Genomic DNA, 21,449 nt, shown 5'->3' with positions numbered 1-21,449 from the left:
ACTGGGTGCTTTGGTTGTGCCATTGGCAAAGAGAATTCAAGTTGCCATTTATCACTCAGTATCTGTTGTATGTCAATCTTGAGAGCTCAAATGCTGGACCCCCCCCTTGATTTTTGTAACCCCTAGAAGCCCATCAATGATCCTGGTTAAGAGTGAAATTTCATCCCTGTGACAAGGTTATCAGTCTATCCTAGACCATCTCACAAAGACAGATTCCTTGGTTTCTGTTCCCATTGCACCAGCTACACCAAGCCTATTCTCCCCTATCTAAGATTGGCTCCCATGAAACATTCTTTTTGCTGTTCCTGTTTGTCATTTTGTTCTACCCTGTTCACTGATCTCCATATTAAGATTTACCATAGCTATTCTCTATCATTGGCAATCCAAGACCACTTCATAAAGAAATAATTGTACATTTGAGTAATCCTGTCCAATGTCATCAAGATAATTGGTTCTCCTCTCCTAAGTACCATAGAATTCTATGCAATAGTCATTCATTCCTCTACTTTAAGCACTTCCACTCAAAATATTATTGTCACTTAACATTCATTCTATGCTTATCCCCTAAAATACTATTTCAGTAGTGGATATGGAATAGTGTGAACAATAAGAGATACTGTATGCAGAAAATCCTATTAATGGTGAATAAATAAATGAAGTTGCATGGGCCTGGGTAAGCAGGGCCCAGAGGTGACTTAAGTACCTGGAATTTCCATGTAGAGAAGTTCTCAGAGAATCTAGTGGGATGGTTAGACTTTGTTGCATGAGGAAGAAAGAAAAATTGAAGACTCCTGATCATGGCTGTGCTATTGTCAAGGTTGTGTTTCAAAAATGTCACTTAAATAGAGTTACAGGCAGATTTGGAGGTTTATCTTGGAGCCATCAAATGTGAGGTGAGAGCAGAACCAGGGTTACCACATCACCTCTATGTATATTCTTGGAACAGTGATGCCTAAACTATTATCTCAGGGACTTTTCCCAAAGATATCCCAGATTTAATCCTGAACATTTCTGTACTCTGTTTGTTATGATTTTAGATGAAAGAATCAAGTACCGAGAACGAGTGAGAGAGAAATTCCAGTTCATAAGGGAAAAGAACTTGCGTCCTGGAGAGCATGAACTCTTTCACCAACGATTCACACAGCTGCTACTGCTTCGAGAGTTCCGTATCAAAGAAGAGAAACAACATGAGCTCCTAGCTCAAGGATGGGAACATTCTCAGGTCATAGAAGAGCGAGGACAGTTTATAGAGGTGTCGGCTTTATTTGATCCTGATCAGAGAACAGGAGACCCACCCCACACTGTTGTGCTACAGGGGGCTGCTGGGATTGGGAAGACCACCCTGGCCATCAAAGTGATGTTAGACTGGGCCAAAGAAAATCTCTACCAGGAGAGATTTAACTATGTTTTCTATCTCAGTTGCAGAGAATTGAACTCATTAGGAGAGAGAAAAATCAGTTTTGCTAATTTAATTGTGAATGAGTGGCCTGATCCATGGGCTCCCTTGACAGAGATCATGTCCCATCCAGAGAGACTTCTGTTCATCATTGATGGTTTAGATGAACTAAAATTCCCTTGTAATGAGCACAGATTTGATCTTTGTAAAGATTGGAAGCAGCAGAGGCCAGTGTCCCTCCTGCTGAGCAGTTTACTAAGGAAAACCTTGCTCCCTGAAGCCTCCTTGCTGCTCACTACTAGACTCACTGCTCTGGGGAAATTTAGTCCTTTGTTAGAGAATCCACGTCATGTGGAGATCCTGGGCTTTTCTGTGGAACATAGGAAGGAGTATTTCTGTAAATTTTTTGGAAATGTAGATTTAGGTAAAAAAGTCTTTAGTTTAATAGAAGACAATAACGTATTGTTCACCATGTGTTCTGTTCCCCTGATGAACTGGATTGTCTGCACTTGCCTGAAACAACAAAAGGAGAAAGGACGAGATCCTGTTCAGGCTTTGAAAACTACCACTGCTCTATACATGTGTTATATCAATTCAATCATACCTGATGACAAGACCTTTGTACCTCAGCACTTGAAGGGTCTTTGCAGTTTGGCTGCTGAGGGAATCTGGGAGAAGAAAATATTGTTTGAGGAGGAGGACCTGAGGAGACATGACTTAGAGGCAGTCAATGTCTCTGCCTTCTTAAACTTGAACATTTTTCAGAAAGACAGTGGCTATGAAAACTGCTACAGCTTCATTCACTTGAGTTTTCAAGAGTTTTTTGCTGCCTTGTTCTATGTGATGAGCACAGACAAAGAAGGGGTGAGGAGACCTGACTCCTCCATTCCAGATGTCAAAAAACTTCTGGAGGAGTATAGCAGAGATGATGCCAGTTTTGTGGAACTGGTGGTACGCTTCCTATTTGGTTTCTTAAATGCAGAGACAGCAAGAGACCTGGAAAAGAAGTTCAGATGCAGTATGTCACCAGAAATCAAGTCACAGTTACTGCAGTGGGCTGAGGGAGAAAATCAGAGAGATTATGAAGGATCCTGGTATCCTTCAGCCCATTTACCACTATGGTATTCTTTTGTATATGAAACACAAGATGCTGAGTTTGCATCCCAGGTGCTAAACAATGTCCACGAAATCAAAGTAGACGTTTTCAGTCACTATGAAGCCCTCAATGCAGTTTTCTGTATTAAGCACTGTCCTAGAGCCTGGAGAATTTTCTTGTGAGTATCTTCATTTCTTTTGTCTTGAAGCCTTTTCTAGACTCTTAGCAAACAGATTGAACTATAGGTCTTTCTTATGAGGGAGCCCAGTGTTGTCCTTTCAGGTTTAGACATGGGACCAACCCAGATTATCTGTCTCCCTGGCTTTTCTCTGGGAACACAGGAGTTTTGGGGCAGAGCCAAACACCAGGTATAACTGTACCTTGCCTTTCCTTGTACATTTGTGGAACACTGAGGTGGTGTCCTTTTCAAACACTTATGTGTTAATTCTACTAAAGCTATCCCAGATTTAATTAGTGCTATTAAAGTTATGCTTGACAGTAAAGAGATTCCTCTATAGATGATGCTATATATTGTTATCTATGATAGGAAAAGAAAATTATAAAACCTGTGCACAGAATGTCCATATCTAACTGAGATTAATTGAAGTGTATTCTGTCCAGGTAACTGAGATATGGCTGAGTGGGGAGGAAGACAGGGACTGGACAGGAGGCAGGGAAGATGGATTATTCAAATTTCCAGATCTGTTTTCAACAACTTTTCCTTTTTGTTCAGGTAAAAAAATCTGGTCTATGGTGCATGTTTCAAAAACTCCCTCTTTTTTCAAGAGTTTGTGGGTAGTGATTGATTAGACAAATAAATTGTGACACCAGTCCTCTGTTTTATAAGGCTTAAGAATGGCCCTGGTTGAGGGGACAAAGCAGGAGGAAAGATGGAGTGAAATCAGGCCTTATCCCATGGCTGTTAGTGATAGGCAGCTGCTCTTCATGTCCTGGGCTGGATTCTGAGATGCTCTCCCTTGCACCAGTTCCAGGACTCATAAAGGATAAAGTGTCTCATGCTCATTCATGACAGAATTAACATTCAGTCCCCTTGGCCAGGCTCCTGACACCAAAGCCACTCTGGAGGTAGAGGGATCAGGCTAATGCTCACTGAGTGTCATTCCTAGGAATCTTCACTTGGATTTTCTTGAACATATGAAATGGGTCAACAGGAAGTCATGTTCATGCTAGAACGAACCCTTACAGTGAGTTATCCTGTAGATACAGTGTAAGCTTTCTTTTGTTGAGGGAAGTTTTCCTTAGGACCCTGGCCTCGGCAGCTTCATTAGAGGCTGCTCAGTGGCCCTTGTGCCAAGAGTTCTGAGGATTTTTTCCTTAAGATCTTTGGATTTAGTTTTTTCCCCTTATTTTCATCTATCAATCTCTGATCCCTTTCTCTTTAATGGCAGATTTCCTTCATCAGCTATCTGCTACAGCATTCAGCTGATTCTGGAGAAACCAAGGACAAGGCTCACAAGAAGACTGAGTTCTGTCTTTTTGGTGTCCTTGGCCTCCTCATGTATGACTCTCCTCCATGTGTTATTAAAATTTCTGGACCTTTTCCAATGGACTTATCCAGGAAAGTGGGAGGTCCACGGTGACATCCATCAATCACAGAGATCACAACAACAACAACAAAAAAATTGAAGATAACTTGGAAGGGGAAAACCAGTAAATGAAGTCCAAGCAGTGGTGGGGGATGTATAGGAAAAAAGTCTTACCCCTTAATCTTGGTTAAGGTTGGGGAGATTATGGATTGAATATTCTCATGAGCCTTAGTAGCAGCTAGGGAAGCATTTCTTCTCTGTTGCAACCCTTCGGAGTTGTTGTCCATCCTCTTATCCTGATAGCAAGTCTGCATCACAAATTTCCAACTGATGTGTTCAGTATAAGCTTCCTCTTATTCTCAGACTGAGTCTATCTCTATAACTTTTGGGCCTCTGAGCATGTCAGATATTTTAGATTTCTTTCAGATTTCCTTCTTTTCCACTCAGGCTGAATGATCCAGACTGTTGTTTCAGTTTTGTCACTGACCCTAAGGGGCCTGGGGTAATATTGATAGTGCAAAAAAGGGCTGGGAGGAGTGAGTGAGTGAAGATCCAGTAGAGCTGGCAGTGGCTAGTGTTAGGATTTGTTTCAGATGTTCTGGCCTTCAGAGACCCAGGCATCTAATCCCACCTGGTCTATTCTCTCTGAGAACTACTGTAATTTGCTGTAGGACTTTCTCATTTTTCTGGACAGATAACTAGGCCCACACATTAATACTGGGAGGCAACTTGAGTGCCATTAATACCCACAGTAAAGTTCCCATCTCATTTCTCTCTCCAGTTCTTGTCGTTTTGTTTTACCTGATGGTATCTGGCAAGACCTCTTCTCCGTGGTCAGCAAGAATCAGAACCTGAAAGAGCTTTTTGTGGATCCAAAAAAGTCCAGTTGTCCTTGGGAAAAGCTTTGTGTGGAACTAAGAAATGCAAACTGTAAACTGGAAAAACTGAGGTAAGTCTTAGGTGATCCTGCAACTTGGCTGACCGTTTATGTGGGAATGAGGAAAAATCAAGGAAAGAACTGAGGAAGATAAGAAAAAATAAGATCTTAGGGGAAAATGAAGGGATTGTCCAGAATCTAAATGATTGGAAAGTAGGAATATGAAGATGAATGGAGAAAGAGGGATAAGGGACTTAAAATTTTTCTTATCACTGTTATTTAATATTGTTCTAGTTATAGCAATAAGAAAAGAGAATGAAATTAAATATATACATAATCAGCACAGAGAAGACAGAATTATGATTATAGATGATAGGATATTATACTAAGAAAATCCCAGAGGATCCATGAAGAAAGAAATTGATAATAAAATTATAGATTTAGAACGAGAAAGGACTTTGGAGGTCATCTAGTCCAACCCTTCTCATTTTGCAGATGAAAAAGTCTGGCTCATTGACATTAAGTGACTTGTCTAAGGTCATTTGACTGGAAATCCAGTGCACTTTCTATTACAGCAAGATAGCAGGACGACAAATTTATTCACCTGTACATAATAAACAAATCATGTGTGAAGTACTATTAAAAATTATGAAGAAGTGATGACAAAAGTTAAATATATCCATCTTTGCTCTTTCTCTTGAGCTCTTGACCAATATTACAACTTAGTTGTTGAACATTTCAAACTAGATATCTATTCAAATCTAGATATCTAGATATCTCTCAGATTCAAATAGTATAAATAAGCCACTGAACTTGGAATCTATCTAAAATGTTACACCCAATATATACATAAGGGAGGATTTTTTTGCTTGTATTTATCAATATCAGTCTCTCTATATATATATATGTATATTTAAATACCCATTAGAATATACACACTTCAGTTTTTTTTTTTCCTTTTCATCGATCACTCTAAAAACATCAGGAACTGTGCAAGGTACTGGTGTTAAAATGACAAGCATGTGATACTGTGCCCTTGCAGACCTTATTTTCTATTTATCTAAAGTTTAGATACAATATAATCTCTAAGATTTTTAAAGAAGGGACTATTTCATTTTTGTTTTTGTATCTGTAGTATTAGAACATTGCCTATCATTTAGTGAATGCTTATTTACTGATCAAAATCCATTAAAATGCCAAAAAGCAGAATACATCTGGGAGTTAAGCAATAAGATATGTAGCAGACTTCTATAAATACAGTTCTTTACAGAAATAAAAGGGGGACAAGTATTGGACAAAGATAAAAATGACAACACTCTTTCAATTTTTGGCTTTAGTGTTATGCCAATCAAGTTGCCAAGGAAGTATTTTATAGAATCAGATAAAATAACAAAATTTATATGAATTATCAAAAGATCCGTTCTCCAGGGAAATAATAAAAAAGGGCCTAAAGGACATTACTAGAACTCAAACTTTATTATATAGCACTTGACATCAAATTTATTTGATAGTGGTTAAAACAGAAGAGTAGATAATGAAAAGAATCAAGATAAAGAATCAACTGATGGATGCTCTTTGGTCTGAGCCAGAGCAGGCAGCCAGGGAACAGAGAGGCTGAAGCTGGGGCCATTTCCCCCTCCCCCTCTTCTCCTTCCTCCTTCCTTCCTCCTTCTTTCACCTTCCCTCCCCCCACCCCCCACCTGCTCAGCCTTGTCTGGCCCTGCCTGGCCCAGCCATCCTGGCTCTGAGGGGCACCTCCAAGCCTCCAGGTGGATGCCTAGGTGGTATATAGGTGTGTGTGTGTATATATACCTCTTAAAGTTGGGAAAAGAAAAACAACTTTTTGAGTAATAAGATACTGCCTAAATTCAAGCGCTGCCTAAATGATGATGATGTCACTGGTTCTGTGAAAAGTGAAAGGAGAAATCTTTTGGAAGAAGAGGATTTTTTTCCTAAAGAGACCATCTGGACCAAAATTTGGACTTTGGAATGACAAAATTAGACATGTACAGAATCAGGGGGATGAAGTAATTGATGCCATGCAAGAGAATATTACAAAAGTGATTGAAAGAGGAGAAAGACTTGATGAGCTACAAGACAAATCAGAAAGCTTATGGGATAATGCAACAGATTAAAACAACTTCGAAGACAAATGTGGTGGAATGGATGCAAAATGAAGGCCATCATGGCTCTGGTTGTCCTTTTGCTGGTGATTATCATTGCTATTGTCCCGAAATATCAGGCTTGATTCTGTGACCAGAGATCTCTAACAAAAACATTTCTGGAATGATTAAAAAAAGGAAGATTGCTGTACATGACTTTCAAAAGTGTTTTTCTCAAGAAGTAAAAAGAAGTGTATGGTTCAAATCGCAGCATTGACAAGTTCCTGATTAGCATCCAATCCTTCACCAAAATATGCTGTCATTATTTTATTTCTTTTTAGGGTTTTGCAAGGCAAATGGGATTAAGTGGCTTGTCCAAGGCTACACAGCTAGGTAATTATTAAGTGTCTGAGGTCAAATTTGAACTCAAGTCCTCCTGACTCCAGGACCGGTGCTCTATCCACTGTGCCACCTAGCTTCCCCTCATTAATTTATTTTTAAAAGAAACATCTACTTTGCCTTGTTATAGGAGCCTAATTGGAAACTAGGCACTTGCTAATACATTATTTGTATATAGAGTTAAACATTAATGTTGATATTTTTAATTCAACATAATTTCCTACTGTAAATGAGAGGGAGGGATTTATTGCATCAAGTTCAGGAATAGGATAGGAGGTAAGAGATGAAGAAACATTATGCAAAAAAGGATGGGTAACCATTCAATTAATGGCCACAAAATGTATAATTTTTCTCATGTAGAAAAATTAGGTTTTGGAAATGGTTTCCATTATTTATGGAGAATCTAATGTTTTCAATTCTGCTACTTTCAACTGTGACTAAAGACATTCCAGTAAACCTATTTTGCCTGTATTTTAGAATCTGACTTTTTTTTTTTACTTGGGGGCTATAGTTGATCAATCTTATAGCACAGTCTCGCATAATTAAGGCAGGAAATGAGACTGAAGGAAAGGAGAGCATCAGTGGAGTGTTTGGAAATTGTGACTTCTACAAATGAGCACATTGCAATAAAGTAATAATTGGAGAGAAGCTAAGAGAAAATAAATAAAAGAAATCTATAGCTACTCAATTTGTTCTAGCATTTTACCCTCAACAAAACCTATTTTTAGAACAAACAAGTAACAAGAGTCAGTTGCTTTAACTTTAACCATCTTTTCCTGATCATCATCTGTCCTCTGGTAGAAGTCCTAATTTGCCACGGGGTGATTAAAAGCAGCTGCAGAACCTAAGAGAAACCCCCAAGAGCCCAAGTAATTCACATATGGGATCATCTGTACCTGTAAAAATCACATGCTGGCTAACATTGAAAGTGTAACATTTTTATTAAACTATTTTCACTTAACAAATAATTAAAGACAATAAAAAAAGAATAAACTGAAACCATTGAGTACATATCTGTCTGTTAGAAAAACTCAAGAAGGGGCAGCTAGGTGGCATAGTGGATAAAGCACCAGCCCTGGAGTCAGGAGTACCTGGGTTCAAATCTGGTCTCAGACACTTAATAATTACTTAGCTGTGTGGCCTTGGGCAAGCCACTTAACCCTGTTTGCCTTGCAAAAAGCCTAAAACAAAAAGAAGAAGAGCTCAAGAATAGAGTTTATAAATGAGAGGGATTCCCTTTTTGAGAAGTTCAGCCATGAAAACTACAAAACAACTTATTCGATTTTGATTCTTATACCATGTACTATAGTAAACTCAAAACAGATTAGGTGAACTAAATATTAAAATTCACACATATAAAAAGTTAGATGAGAATAAGATCAGGTACCTTTTATAACTATGGGAATGTAAAATATCTTTAATAACAGAGAAAAAAGATAAAATATAAAACAGACACTATTGATCACATAGTTCACTGCTATTCCCTCCTTCCCCAAACCTCTGTAAAATTGGGTTCTACTCTTGGAATGTTCCTTGATTTTGATAGGCCAGCTTTGGTCTTATTTTACTCTGTCTCAGGTCTACACAACACTTGTCACCCATCTCCACCCAAGCTATTCTCCTGCTTCATACAATTCTTTTGCAACCCTTAGCTCCCTTCCATTTCTCCTTTGTATTGTCAGATCCTTGAAGGAAATGACAAGTTGTTTTAATTGTATCCCTTGTTCTTACCTTAATTCTGACCAAATTAATAAGTTCTTAAATATTTTTCTTTTTGACAACCTATCTGTCAAAATAAAAGGAAGAAAAAATGACATAGAAAATACTTCAGCAAATATCCATGCTAAAAGTCTGATAGGCCAAATTTATATTTGAGTAACAAGAATTGAATAGATCAATATATTGGAACAAAAGAATGGCAAAGAATAAATCATTATTTTAAAACATGATCCAAATCACTAATAGTAAGATAAATTTAAAAGAAAACCCACTCAGATTTTATTTTATACTATGCAAATTCATAAAGATAACAAAAAATGATAATGCTCATTCTTGAGAAAACTGTGTAAATATGGAAACACTAGTTTTCTGTTTGCAGGATGGTAAATCAGTCCATTTAGCATTGGGTATACAACATAAAAGAACAAAAAAGCCAACAATATATTTAGAACTTTCTCAAAAATTAGAAATTGTCCTTGTCTAATAGAAATTACTTAGTCTAATTATTTGTCAACAAACTGTTCCTTTAGAGATAACATAAGAATATTTATAAAAATGCAAAACTCCCAGATTAATTTTTTATAAAAAGGAATAAACAATTTCAGTAATCTGTTAGCAGTAAAAAAAATTCATAAACCATAAATGAGCTCCCAAATCACAACAGGACAAAATGAATGCACAAGTAAATTTCATCAATTATTCAAAGAACAATTAATTCCAATAATACATAAAACATTTGCAATAATAATGAAAGGCTGGGCAGCTAGGTGACACAGTGTGGCCTTGGGCATGCCATGTAACCCCATTTGCCTTGCAAAACCCCAAATAATAATAATAATAATAATAATAATAATAATAATAATAATAATGAAAGGCAATATTCTTATATCATTTTATGATGTAAATGAGTCTTGATAAATAGAATAGGGAGAAACAAAACAAAGAAAGCAGTTTAAAGGCCTAATCCAAAACCCTAATGAACACTTTTGAAATGAAATCTTTTAAATAAATCAATTAATCTATTTTTTATTAAAAAATCTAGAAATCATAGGAATCAGTGACTTTACATTAATGTAGCAAATTGTCTTTAAATCAAAGAACAAAAAGTATATAAAATGGAGATCATGTTCCAGGGTAAAACAAGAATGTTTTGATCACCACTGCTATTTACCACAGAGTTTCAAATGCTAGTTCAAGCAATAAGGACTAGAGACAATGACCATAGGAAAGACAAAACTAAGTTATCATTTTTGTAGATAATATAATTATATACTTGTACAACTCTTGAGAATATGTTAATCTCTAGAGAGCCCAAAATTAATTGAAAGAATAAATTCTGCATAATTGCTGTTTGTAAAATAAAATTACATAAATTATAATTCCTCTATACAATAAACAAAATAAGTGAGATATACTAAAAGTACATTCCCAGAGCTACAAAAATTATAAAATATTTGAGAATAGATCTACTAAGATCTAACAAGAGACTCTATGAATCTCAGTATAAAGCACTCTTTGTTGAGATAATGGCAGACAAATAATTGGAGAAATATTTATACTTCTCGTTGGTGGATTATGTTAATCTATAAAAAATTAAAATATTTTGTAAATTTATCTTCTTATTCACTACAATACAATTCAAATATGCAAAAATAATTTAGAGATGTAGAAAAAATAAAATTTATATGGTAAAACAAAAGATCAAGAATATCATGTTTAATAATAAAAAAGTGAGGAGATTGTCTATTAGGATAATATCTCAAATTATACTACAAAACAGTAATCATAAAAAAAGTTTGGTACTAGATTTAAAAAAGGAACGACATCAATCAATGTAGCAATTTGGGTATACAACATAAAAGAACAAAAAACCCCAACAAAATATTGTTTGATAACTTATAAACCCTAATTACTTGAGAGAAGGTTAACCAGTTTGGAGGAATCTACAAAGCAATCCATTTGATGAAATTAAATTTAGCCAAAATATTGTACCATATAGAGGATAAGCTCTATGTGGAAATAAGACCTCAATATAGATGTATTTTCACATCCTAAATTAGAGGACTAAGGAAGAAATTCCTTTTCAGATCTATGGAGAGATGAGAAATTCAGTATTAAAAGTGTGGGGGGGGGAGTGGCTAGGTGGCACAGTGGATAGAGCACCAATCCTAGAGTCAGGAGTACCTGAGTTCAAATCTGGCCTCAGATACTTAATAATAATTACTTAGCTATGTGACCTTGGGCAAGTCACTTAACCCCATTGCTTTGAAAATAGCAAAAATAATAAAAAAATTCCATGGAATATTATAATAAATTGATGTCTTTAAAAAGTGAGAAGGGATAAAACAAAGAAAAATTGACTGTTGTAATTATCTAAAATAAAAAAGTTTTTGTATAAATCTAATATAGTAAAAATTTAAAAGCCAAAAAGATAACTGGAAAAATATTTTCATTAAGTTTATCTGATAAAGTTCTCATGCTCATGACATATCAGAAAGTGTACCAAATTTATGCAACTAAAAACTATTCCCCAATAAATATATGGTCAATGGATATGAGCAAGGAGATTTCCAAACAGGTAGTTGACAGAAAACTTGAAAACAAATGGATGAAGAAAGTGAAAGTAAAAATAAAAATATGAGTGCAAAAATGTTATGTCAATGATTGGATAAATAAAAATTAATGTAATTTTGAGGTTTTACTTCTACCTCACAATCAATCTGACTGGCAAAGATGACAAAAAAAGAAAATGATAAATTTAATAGAGACTTTGGGAAAACAGGTTAAATGTCTTTGAAGGAGCTGTGATTGATCTAGTCATTCTAGGAAACAGTTTATGCCAGAAAGACACTTAATGTGCAGTCTCTTTGACCCACCTATATACATATATGTATATATATACATTTATATAATATATACATATATGTGTGTGCATATATATATATATATATAAAGTATGTATGTATGGAGAGAGAGAGATACTACTCCTAGGATTATACCCCAAAAAGATAGAAAAAGGAAAGAGATCTATACATTCAAAAGTTTTTATAACTTTTTTGTGATAGCTAAAAATTGGAAATTCAGGTGTTCTTCATGGGGAAATGGCTGAAAAATAGTAAAAATGAATCTAACGGTATTTTATTGTGACATAACGAAGGATAAAATGGAGAGTTTCAGAGGTAATTGGGAAGGCCTTTGTGAACTAATGGAAAGTAAAGAGAGCAGAATTAGGAGAACAATTTCTACAATAATGGCATTGTAGAGAAAAACAACTCAACCATGAGTTCAAGAGAACCTCCTCCTGGTAGAGAAGTAATTAACTTGAAATGTGAGAAGAAATATTTTTGGACATAGCCAATGGGACTGTTTTAATAACATGAATATGCCACATTTTATCAATATGTGGCAATCTATTAAGGGCATTATTGGGATAGGAGTTGCATTCTTCTTTGTTTATTTGGTGGAGGCTACAGGGCATAATGGAAGCCACAGCTAAGTAAAGTAGATATCCTTCAACTGGAGAGAATAGGTAAAGAAATTTTCACATATGTACATAAAGGAATATCATCAATTCATAAATGAAATGATGACTTGTAAAGACTATGTAGAAGCATTGAAAGAATTAGCTAAACTAATGACAAAGAAAGTGAGAAAACAAGAAAACAATGTATACATTGACTTAAATCATTTAAATGGAAAGAAAAATGAAAAATGAAAACTGTATATTATCATTATTATTAAAATGATCAATTATTGACCCCCAAAAGAGATGTAAGAATGTACCTTTATTTGTTCATTGTGAAGTAGAGAGGACTATGGATGTGTAATACTGCATATAATATCAGACTGACCTCATAATTTGGCTGGTTTTATGGAAATTTTTTTCCTTCTTTTTTATTGTTTGTTATAAGAAATGGCTCTAGGAGTAGGAGATGGGGATATAAGTGTGTGTGTGTGTGTGTGTGTGTGTGTGTGTGTGTGTGTGTGTGTGTGTGTTGGAAATATTTTTAAAATAAAAAGTTACATGTGTATATAACTACTGACACTGTGATACAGTGATAAAATATTAAAGATACTGAATGTTCTTGTCAAAAATGAGGAAATGAAATGATTTCTCTCCCTTGCCAAATTATTATTCCTAATAATTCCTTATCAGCATCCACTTCTTTCTCATTTTCTTTCCCTTCATATGTTTTATGGTTGGCTCAATTCATGAGGATCAGAATGGGAGGAATGGGGCTGGCAGATTAGGAAATTAGGAAGGAGCAATTTTTAAGGACATTGAACTATTTAGGATTGAATGAGGATGTCACAGGACAGTGCCTATAAAGGAATGGTGGCTCTGACCTTTCAAGAAAGTGAAAAAAGAAGTAAATTTTGGACAAAGAAATTATTCACTCTGTGGTTGGTTATATGTTTCCTACAGGTTGGAAAACACTAAAGGAACTTATTCAGGTTTTCAGGGTCTTTGCTCTGTTCCCACTTTGAAAAGTCTTCACTTGAATAATATTTCGTTTGAAACTGATTACATGAAGTTGCCATGGGAGAGTTTGGGAAAAAAGAATTGTCAGCTACAAACCTTAAGGTAAGTCCCCATAAATGTCCTCTCTTCAGAGTCTCCTGAATATTAAGGACATAATATTAAAATCAGAAAGGAAGAACAACCCTGTAGGGGTGACTGCAAGCTGCCTAAGAGAGACGGGGGAGGACTTTATGCACTCTTATTCTCCTAGAATCTTCTTCACTAGGGGTCAGTTTATTCAGGGGATATCCCATTGAAATTTCTCTGACCTTTTCTTGATCTAGCCCCATAAATTGATAAAAATCCCCCCCAATTTTGTCTTCCCTTATGTTTCTTATGCTAGAGGACTTTAGATTTAGTGAGAGAAAGATGAATTGCACTGATTGGCAATAATGGGGGAAGTAAACTATACAGCCAATAAATATTATTGAAAGGGTCCCTTTTCATGGAGGAAGGATCTCCTTCTTACTCCTTTCCCCAACTATTTTCTTTAGGTTTTTTGCAAGGCAAATGGGGTTAAGTGGCTTGCCCAAGGCCACACAACTAGGAAATTTTAAGTGTCTGAGATGGGATTTGAACCCAGCTACTCCTGACTCCAAGGCCGGTGCTTTATCCGCTTCCCCCAACTTTTCACCTTTGCAATCTGCAAAATCAGTACATTCTCAGTCCACTATCTTCAAAGACCTGAAGTAGGTTTGCCCCAGATGAGAGCAGAAGCAGAGCTGTCATTATCATTGTCACTGTAGTTCTTTTCTCAGTTGAAGAGTTGGTGGGTGTGTTGGCAGTGTGGCACTGTCCCCAGCCTGTGAAAAGGCAGGAATGGCAAGGTCAGGGAAGGCTTGGTGATATCCCTTGGTTAGAACAGAGAGAAGGACTGAACTAGGGTGAAATAGAGAAGGATTATTCCCTCCACCAATATTTTTTTGACTTCAATATATGGAGTGTCATTGTTCACAAACACTCACCCCCCACACACCAATACACATAGAAACTAAAACATACACACACTTACTACAGATCTTTTTATACAAACTGATGTCAAGTGTACCCAAACAGTTGATATTTTTGAACCCTATTTAGTAATACATTCTAGATTTTTATTTGGAATCCCAATGAAGTTTCCTGGCTTCTTACTTGAAGAAGAGAGACATTTGTCCCTTTCCAGTCCTGAGGTAATCCTTCCTTTCTTCCATGTCATGTCTAGACTTGCCAACAAGCTGATTTGATTACAAACAAGCATTAATTTGATACTTTAGGAGTTTCTTCATCAGGGAACTGCCTATATTAGTGAAACCAAAAGTCCAGTCCCTATCTCTGTCTCTATCCCTTATCCCTAAATCGAATGTAGAGACAGCAAAATCTGAGTGGGAAGGGATTTATAGTTTATTAGGCAGGGGATCTTTTCATGGAAACTGAATGGAATTTGATTTATTGAGAATGGTGATTCTAAATGAGTTTTGGGATTGAACTCCTTACCATTGATAAATGGAGAGTAAATGAGTCTTGAAGGAGGTCTTCTCTAGTTTTCTGCAGGATTTCCTGATTATTACCTGAATATTTTCTCTTTCATTAACAATGAGAACCTGAAAAACTTGGACCTGAATGATAAGGACATTAATATTAGAGTGAAATAAACCTCCTGTGTGTTAGCCAAGTTTTTATTGAGACTTCTCTAATTTTGTCATGACAAAGAAGACCAGAGACAGTGCCAACAAAAAATATATATTGGTTTATTAATTAGTAAGGAATCAAATCAAATCATGGGATTATTCTATTCCTTGGAGCTTCACGTTGCTGTTGTGGAATCATATATTTTATACATAATCACAAGTGAGCAGGTGGATCATAGAACAATCAGATTTGAGATCTGAGTGATCTTCATAGGACAAGCCCACCATATAAGACAATAAAATGATTGCATCACTTGTGACCATCCAAGTGGGAGTCCTGAGGGAATAGCTGGGTTGAGTATATAGTTTTAGGTTGTACAGTACAGAGCAGAACAGGACTCTTTCACTTCACTTAACCCAGTTCAGGACAGGACCTGTCATGACCCACAGATGACTTCTGTTACTTGTTTTCATGTGTTTTCCCAAGCTTAGAGCCTGCCAGTGAAAAAGAGCACTCAAAACTAGATGTTATTATTAAATTCATTATACATATCAAATTAACCAAAATAAAATCACAACTTTTGTCTTGGCAAAATAGAACTATAAACTAGTTACTCAGGTGAGCCCCTATGAGCTTTGTTCAGGGTGAATATCTTAGGTTTGGTAGTCAAAGGGGGAAGTGGGAAGGGAAGGAGAAGCACAAGTTTGGGGAGGGAGATTGGAAGCTCACTTCTTAAGGAAGGTTTGGGAACCAAGGTTTCACACATTTTCATTGTTGAAAGGATTGTGTTTCTTCTGAAAAATTGGAAAGAAAGTGAAAGTCCAATGGAAGCATCCTTTAATTCTAGGACTGTCATCTGGTAACCATTTTTATCCCCCATACCCTGCCCATGTCCCATATTTTGTAATTTTTTAATATTTTGTCTGTGAGCAAAATGCTAGAGTGGTGAGGATGAACAGGACAGGGGGAGAGGCAGAATAAAGATTTGATGAGGAAAGACTATGCCATATTCAGTGAATACTGAATCAAGGCAACCTGCTTTATTCACTAGTTTCAAAGGCTGAAGATAGAAACTTCATGTTTCTTTTTTTGAAGCTAAAACAGAGTGAACAAGTACACATGGATCTCCAAAGTCATCTGTTCCAACTTGCCCCTCTCTTAGAATCCTCTTTTAACATCCTTCTAACATGATCATCTACCTCTCCTGTGGAAGCCCTCCAATGATGGAGAAGCCAGGTAGCTCATTCCAGGTTTGCCTAATTCTCATAGATGGAAAATTTGTCATGATATAGATAGAGAAATTCTGGTCCTCTTAAACACATCCATTTTCTTTCTTTTTTTTGAATCATAAAGATTTTATTTATTTTGAGTTTTACAATTTTCCCCTAATCTTACTTCCCTCCCCCCACCCCCCACAGAAGGCAATTTGCCAGTCTTTACATTGTTTCCATGGTATACATTGATCCAAATTGAATGTGATGAGAGAGAAATAATATCCTTAAGGAAGAAAAATAAAGTATAAGAGATAGCAAGATCAGACAATAAGATATCAGTTTTTTCCTAAATTTAAGGTAATAGTCCTTGATCTTTGTTCAGACTCCACAGGTCTTTCTATGGATACTGATGGTATTCTCCATTGCAGACAGCCCCAAATTGTACCTGACTGTTGCACTGATGGAATGAGCCACTCCATCAAAGTTGATCATCACCCACATGTTCCTGTTAGGGAACACACCCATTTTCAAAAAAGTAGAGCACATCTCAGATCTCTTCTGTGTGATCGACCTTCAACTGTTTCATGTTATTGGCTATTTTCCTCAACTTATATTTGTCATTGTCTCTGATTCTCTTGAATTCTTGTCCTGCTTTTCTGCCATGCTCTCATATCCGTCTGCTTCCTATAAGAGTCAAAGATATAAGAAAAGGAAGGAGAAAGACTTTTTTTAACACTGCCTGGGCCAAGATACTAGGCCTCAGTTGTCTCATTACTAGGCATCACTGCTGACATTTCTGTATCATTTGTGTATCATGTGTAACATTTGTTGTTTCCCTTTAACTTTTCCCCATCTACTAAACCCTTCCTTGAAACTAAGATTAAGTTAAATCAAATGACCCAGCAACAATACCTGTGTACATAATATATACCTTTTTATACTTCCATATAAATTTGGTGGTGCAGTGGTTTTGGAGACAGAAGAATGGGAGTTCTAATCTGGCCTCAGACACTTAATAATTACCTAGATGTGTGATCTTGGGCAAGTCACTTAACCCTGATTGCCTCACATCTAGGGCCATCTCCAGTTGTTTTGATTTACAACTGGTCATTGGACATAGATAGCTCTGGAGAAGAAAGTGAGGCTGGTGACTTAGCACAGCATCCCCTCACTCAAATCCAATTCATGTGCTCACTGATGTTGTGGTCTTCGAAAAATTAAGGCCAAACATTAGTATAGTGTTTCTATTAAGAGAGACAAGTTTCTTTCATCATTATTTCTCAGTTATTCAGATTTTTCTTTACAATTACTGTCAGCTTGACTACCTTTTCTGCGCTGTTAATGTTGACAATGTTGCAACATCGGGCAAAGTGTTTTGACTCTGATTCATAACTACATCACTTAAAAATTCTCCCCACATTCTCTGAATGCTTCCTGTTGTTTCTTTCTATTTTTTTAAATTTAATTTAAATTCAAAATAAGAAAAGAAAAAAATTCATGTACACAGTAGAACATGAGAGGATTCAATATTAAACAATAAATTTCCATGTCAGGGAAATCTACATAATAAATCTTAAGTCATTTTTTCCAAGGAACTAATTTCTCTGAGTTCCTTCAAGTTTTCCTTTGTTCTTTGAGAGATTTATATTTTTCTCTTCCTTCTTCACCCCACCCCATCCTACCCTAATGAAGGATACAATTATATATCTATAAACATAAATATGAAACATACTTTCAATATTTCTATTTGTCAGTTCTTTCTCAGAAAAGAGAAACATCTTCCTTCATAGGTTCAATTCCTGCATGTTTTTCTAAATTATTGACCTCATCTTTTCTTATATCACAACAACATATCCCACAATCATAATCTATCCATAAGATTGCTTATGATAGATTTTCCTTAATTTTCTGCTTTCCTTTTAATCTTGGTCATGTTATTTTTCTTAAAACATAAGTATTTTAATTTAAAATAATTGAATGTATCCAATTTACACTTCAACAATTCTCTTGCCTTGCAATGTAATTTAAGGTCTATACTGCTGAATTTCCTTTCTTTATCCCTTAGTTCCATTGAAATTCTTGACCTTTTGTTCTTCCAAATGCATTTTGTTCTTATTCTTTCTAAATCAATAAAATATTTTAAGTCCTTTAATTGGGATGTCATTGAATAAATAGATTAACTAGGTAAAATTGTCATTTTTGTATTAACTTAATGAACAATGAATATTTCTCCAATTATTTAAATCTGATAATTTTTATAAGATGTTCATGTAATTTCTGTGCCTTTTTATGCCATTTTTAAATGATCCATGTTGGTGACATAGTGTAGTTTTCATCTCTCTCTCTCTTTTTTTTTTAATTTTTGGAAGGCAGTGGGGTTAAGTTGCTTGCCTAAGGCCACACAGATAGATAATTATTAAGTGTCTGAGGCCAGATTTGAACTCAGGTACTCTTGACTCCAGGGCTGGTGCTCTATCCACTGTGACACCTAGCCACCTCTCATCTCTTTTTAAAATTATATCTATTTTAGTTTCAACTGTGTCTGAAATATGACAACTCCTGCCTTTTTTTATCTAATATATTCTGCCCCAACTGAATGTTTCATTTTTGTGATATGTTTCCTGAAAGTAACATTATTGAATTAAAATTCTTAATCCACTCTGCTATCAATTTCCCTTGGTTGGGTAAATTGATCTCATTCAGTTTAAGGTGTAATTAATTTGTTTTGTATTTCTTTCCATCCTATTTTCTCTACTATCCTTCTCATCCTATATAGCCTATCCTTTCTCATTCAACTAGTTTATTTCTACCTGTTACCTTGCCCTTCTATTCCTTAATCTGCCTCCATCCTCCACCTTGATCTATCTTTCTAAAAGTTTTTTCTTACCCCACTTCATAATTCTTAAGCTACATACCTTTCTAAATGTCCTTCTCATATCCTCTTCTCTCACCCTCTTATTTCTTTCAAAATTTAGAAGACTTTATACCTTTTTTATTGTTGTTCCCTTTTTAACCCATTTATCTGCCCCCTCTTACTTATTCTTTATCAGTTCTTCTTTTCATGCCTCATTTATATGAGAATCATTCCCTTTTATCTTTCCCATGCAATTTTCTTTTTCTAGAATCACCTCATCATCATATATAACTCAACCAAGCATTTCTTTCAAACTACTCAGATAATGATAACTGTCATAAGAGTAATGATAACATTTTCACATATGAGAAGTAAGCAGTCTGACCTTATTATGTCCCTTGTATTGCTGCTTAATGTTTACTTTATATATCTCTTGGATTTAATATGTTGAATTTTCAATTAAGTTCAGTTATTTTGTCACAAAAACCTGAAAGTCTTTCAATTTATTAAATATCCATTTTTAAGGATTATACTTAACTTTGCATGGTAAGTTATATTTGATTATAATCTCAGATGTTTTGCTTTTCAAAATGTAGTGGTCCTTTAATATTGCAGCTGCTAGTTTTTCTGTATTTCTAATTGTTGTTCAATGATATTTATATTGTTTTTTCCCTTGTTGCTTTATAACATTTTTCTTTTTAATCTAGGAGCTTTGAAACTTATTTTTTTCTCCATTTGTTCTTCAAACAGATGTGTAGTCATACAATCTCCTCTTGTTCAATTATAGCAGTAGCCCATTTATACCATCTCTGGTTGGGAATAGTTCATCAGTCTTATGATCACTTAGTCAGTGGAAGTATTTTAACCTTGGCTAAAATATGACTTTGCTGATATTTGATTTTGAATATTTTAGCTTATTTTGGATTATGTGCCATATGTCACCCAATAAAATTATGCCATGTTTGAGTTATCAGAGTCTATAAAAATAAGTCCCTGGAAAGAGCCAGCACCTCAGATTACGAGGTAGGTCTGGGGTCAGCTTTATTAGAAGGGGCCAGGTCCCTTTAATAAAATGTTTTGCTCAGAGCTCTGGCTCAGTTTCTCTTCTGATTGCTGGCTGGAATTTCCCCCACATTTCTAAGCTCTGTCCTAGAGGCCAGTCTTAGGCCCTTCCATACATCCCTAAGCTATGACTGGACCCCTCAACCACTGTCCCACAAATGCCCTTGCTCCCTTCATTCTCTTTGGTGGCTACAAACTACAAGCCCTCTCTTCCCTGGGACTGAGAACGGGTCTCTGCTCTCCTGTAGGTACCTACAACCAGAGGGTCCCTGTTCCTTTGCTACTGCACTCAGTAAGGATGTGCTAGGTCTTTCTTCCCTGTAACTGCAACATGGGACCACAGTCATAGCAGGAACCACAGAGGCATAATGGGACCTGTCAGTTCAGTGCTTGAAATTCTTCAGTCTTTTACTACTCAATCTCCAACCCTCACTGGCTGTGAGGTGAAAATTCCTGAGGCTGAGGCTGCTCTTGAGTCCAGATAGCCCCCCAGGGCTTGTTTGTTGATTCAGTGCTGGAGGTTTTGGCATTTTACTCTGAAGAAATCTACATCCCTAGAGGTAGAGTCTTTTCTGGGGTCTTTTCACTTTGTTTTAGGAGGACAGCTACTTTAATTTTGTTTATTTCTGCTGCTCCCATTCACTCTGAGTGGCATTCTGTCTTTTTTTTTTTTTTTGAGGAGATTTGGAGAGCCTATAGTTTCTTGAAGTACTCTTTCCATCTTCTCAAAATCCTTTCCATAATCATTGTTTCTTACAGCATCATAATATTTCATAATATTCATCTGCTACAGTTTGTTCAAACATTCTATATTCAATGGTATTTGTTTTTTTCTCAGCATTTTTGCTATCAAAAAAATTCCACATTAACATTTTGTTCATATGCTTTCTTTCTGTCATCAAAATTTTTGCTGTATATATGCAATAGTGGGAGATCATTGGGTCTAATTTTAAGAGCTTATTGATTTGGAGAGGGCAAAATTTCATTTCTTTTTCCAGAGCAGTTGGACTAATTAATTTAAGGATATACCAAAGGTGTATTTGTACTCCT

The 21,449-nt window shown here is 35.9% G+C and overlaps 1 protein-coding gene and 1 pseudogene across 3 annotated transcripts in view; both read left to right on the top strand.

The window, feature by feature from the left end:
- LOC141508602 (NACHT, LRR and PYD domains-containing protein 12-like) overlaps positions 1–21,449 on the top strand; it is a 122,879-nt gene that overhangs the window by 16,177 nt on the left and 85,253 nt on the right. For all 3 annotated transcript variants that reach the window (XM_074217381.1, XM_074217380.1, XM_074217382.1), the window contains exons 3-5: positions 1,038–2,670; positions 4,821–4,988; positions 13,563–13,721. In XM_074217381.1, coding sequence (XP_074073482.1) covers positions 1,038–2,670; positions 4,821–4,988; positions 13,563–13,721 — 1,960 coding nt within the window. The remainder of the gene's footprint in view (positions 1–1,037; positions 2,671–4,820; positions 4,989–13,562; positions 13,722–21,449) is intronic.
- LOC141510243 (vesicle-associated membrane protein 4 pseudogene) lies at positions 5,541–13,529 on the top strand (annotated as a pseudogene).

This window comes from Macrotis lagotis, chromosome 1 (assembly GCF_037893015.1).
Source record: "Macrotis lagotis isolate mMagLag1 chromosome 1, bilby.v1.9.chrom.fasta, whole genome shotgun sequence".
Taxonomy (NCBI): domain Eukaryota; kingdom Metazoa; phylum Chordata; class Mammalia; order Peramelemorphia; family Peramelidae; genus Macrotis; species Macrotis lagotis.
Note: the sequence above shows the minus strand (reverse complement) of the source record. Positions and strands in the feature narration are given on the sequence as shown.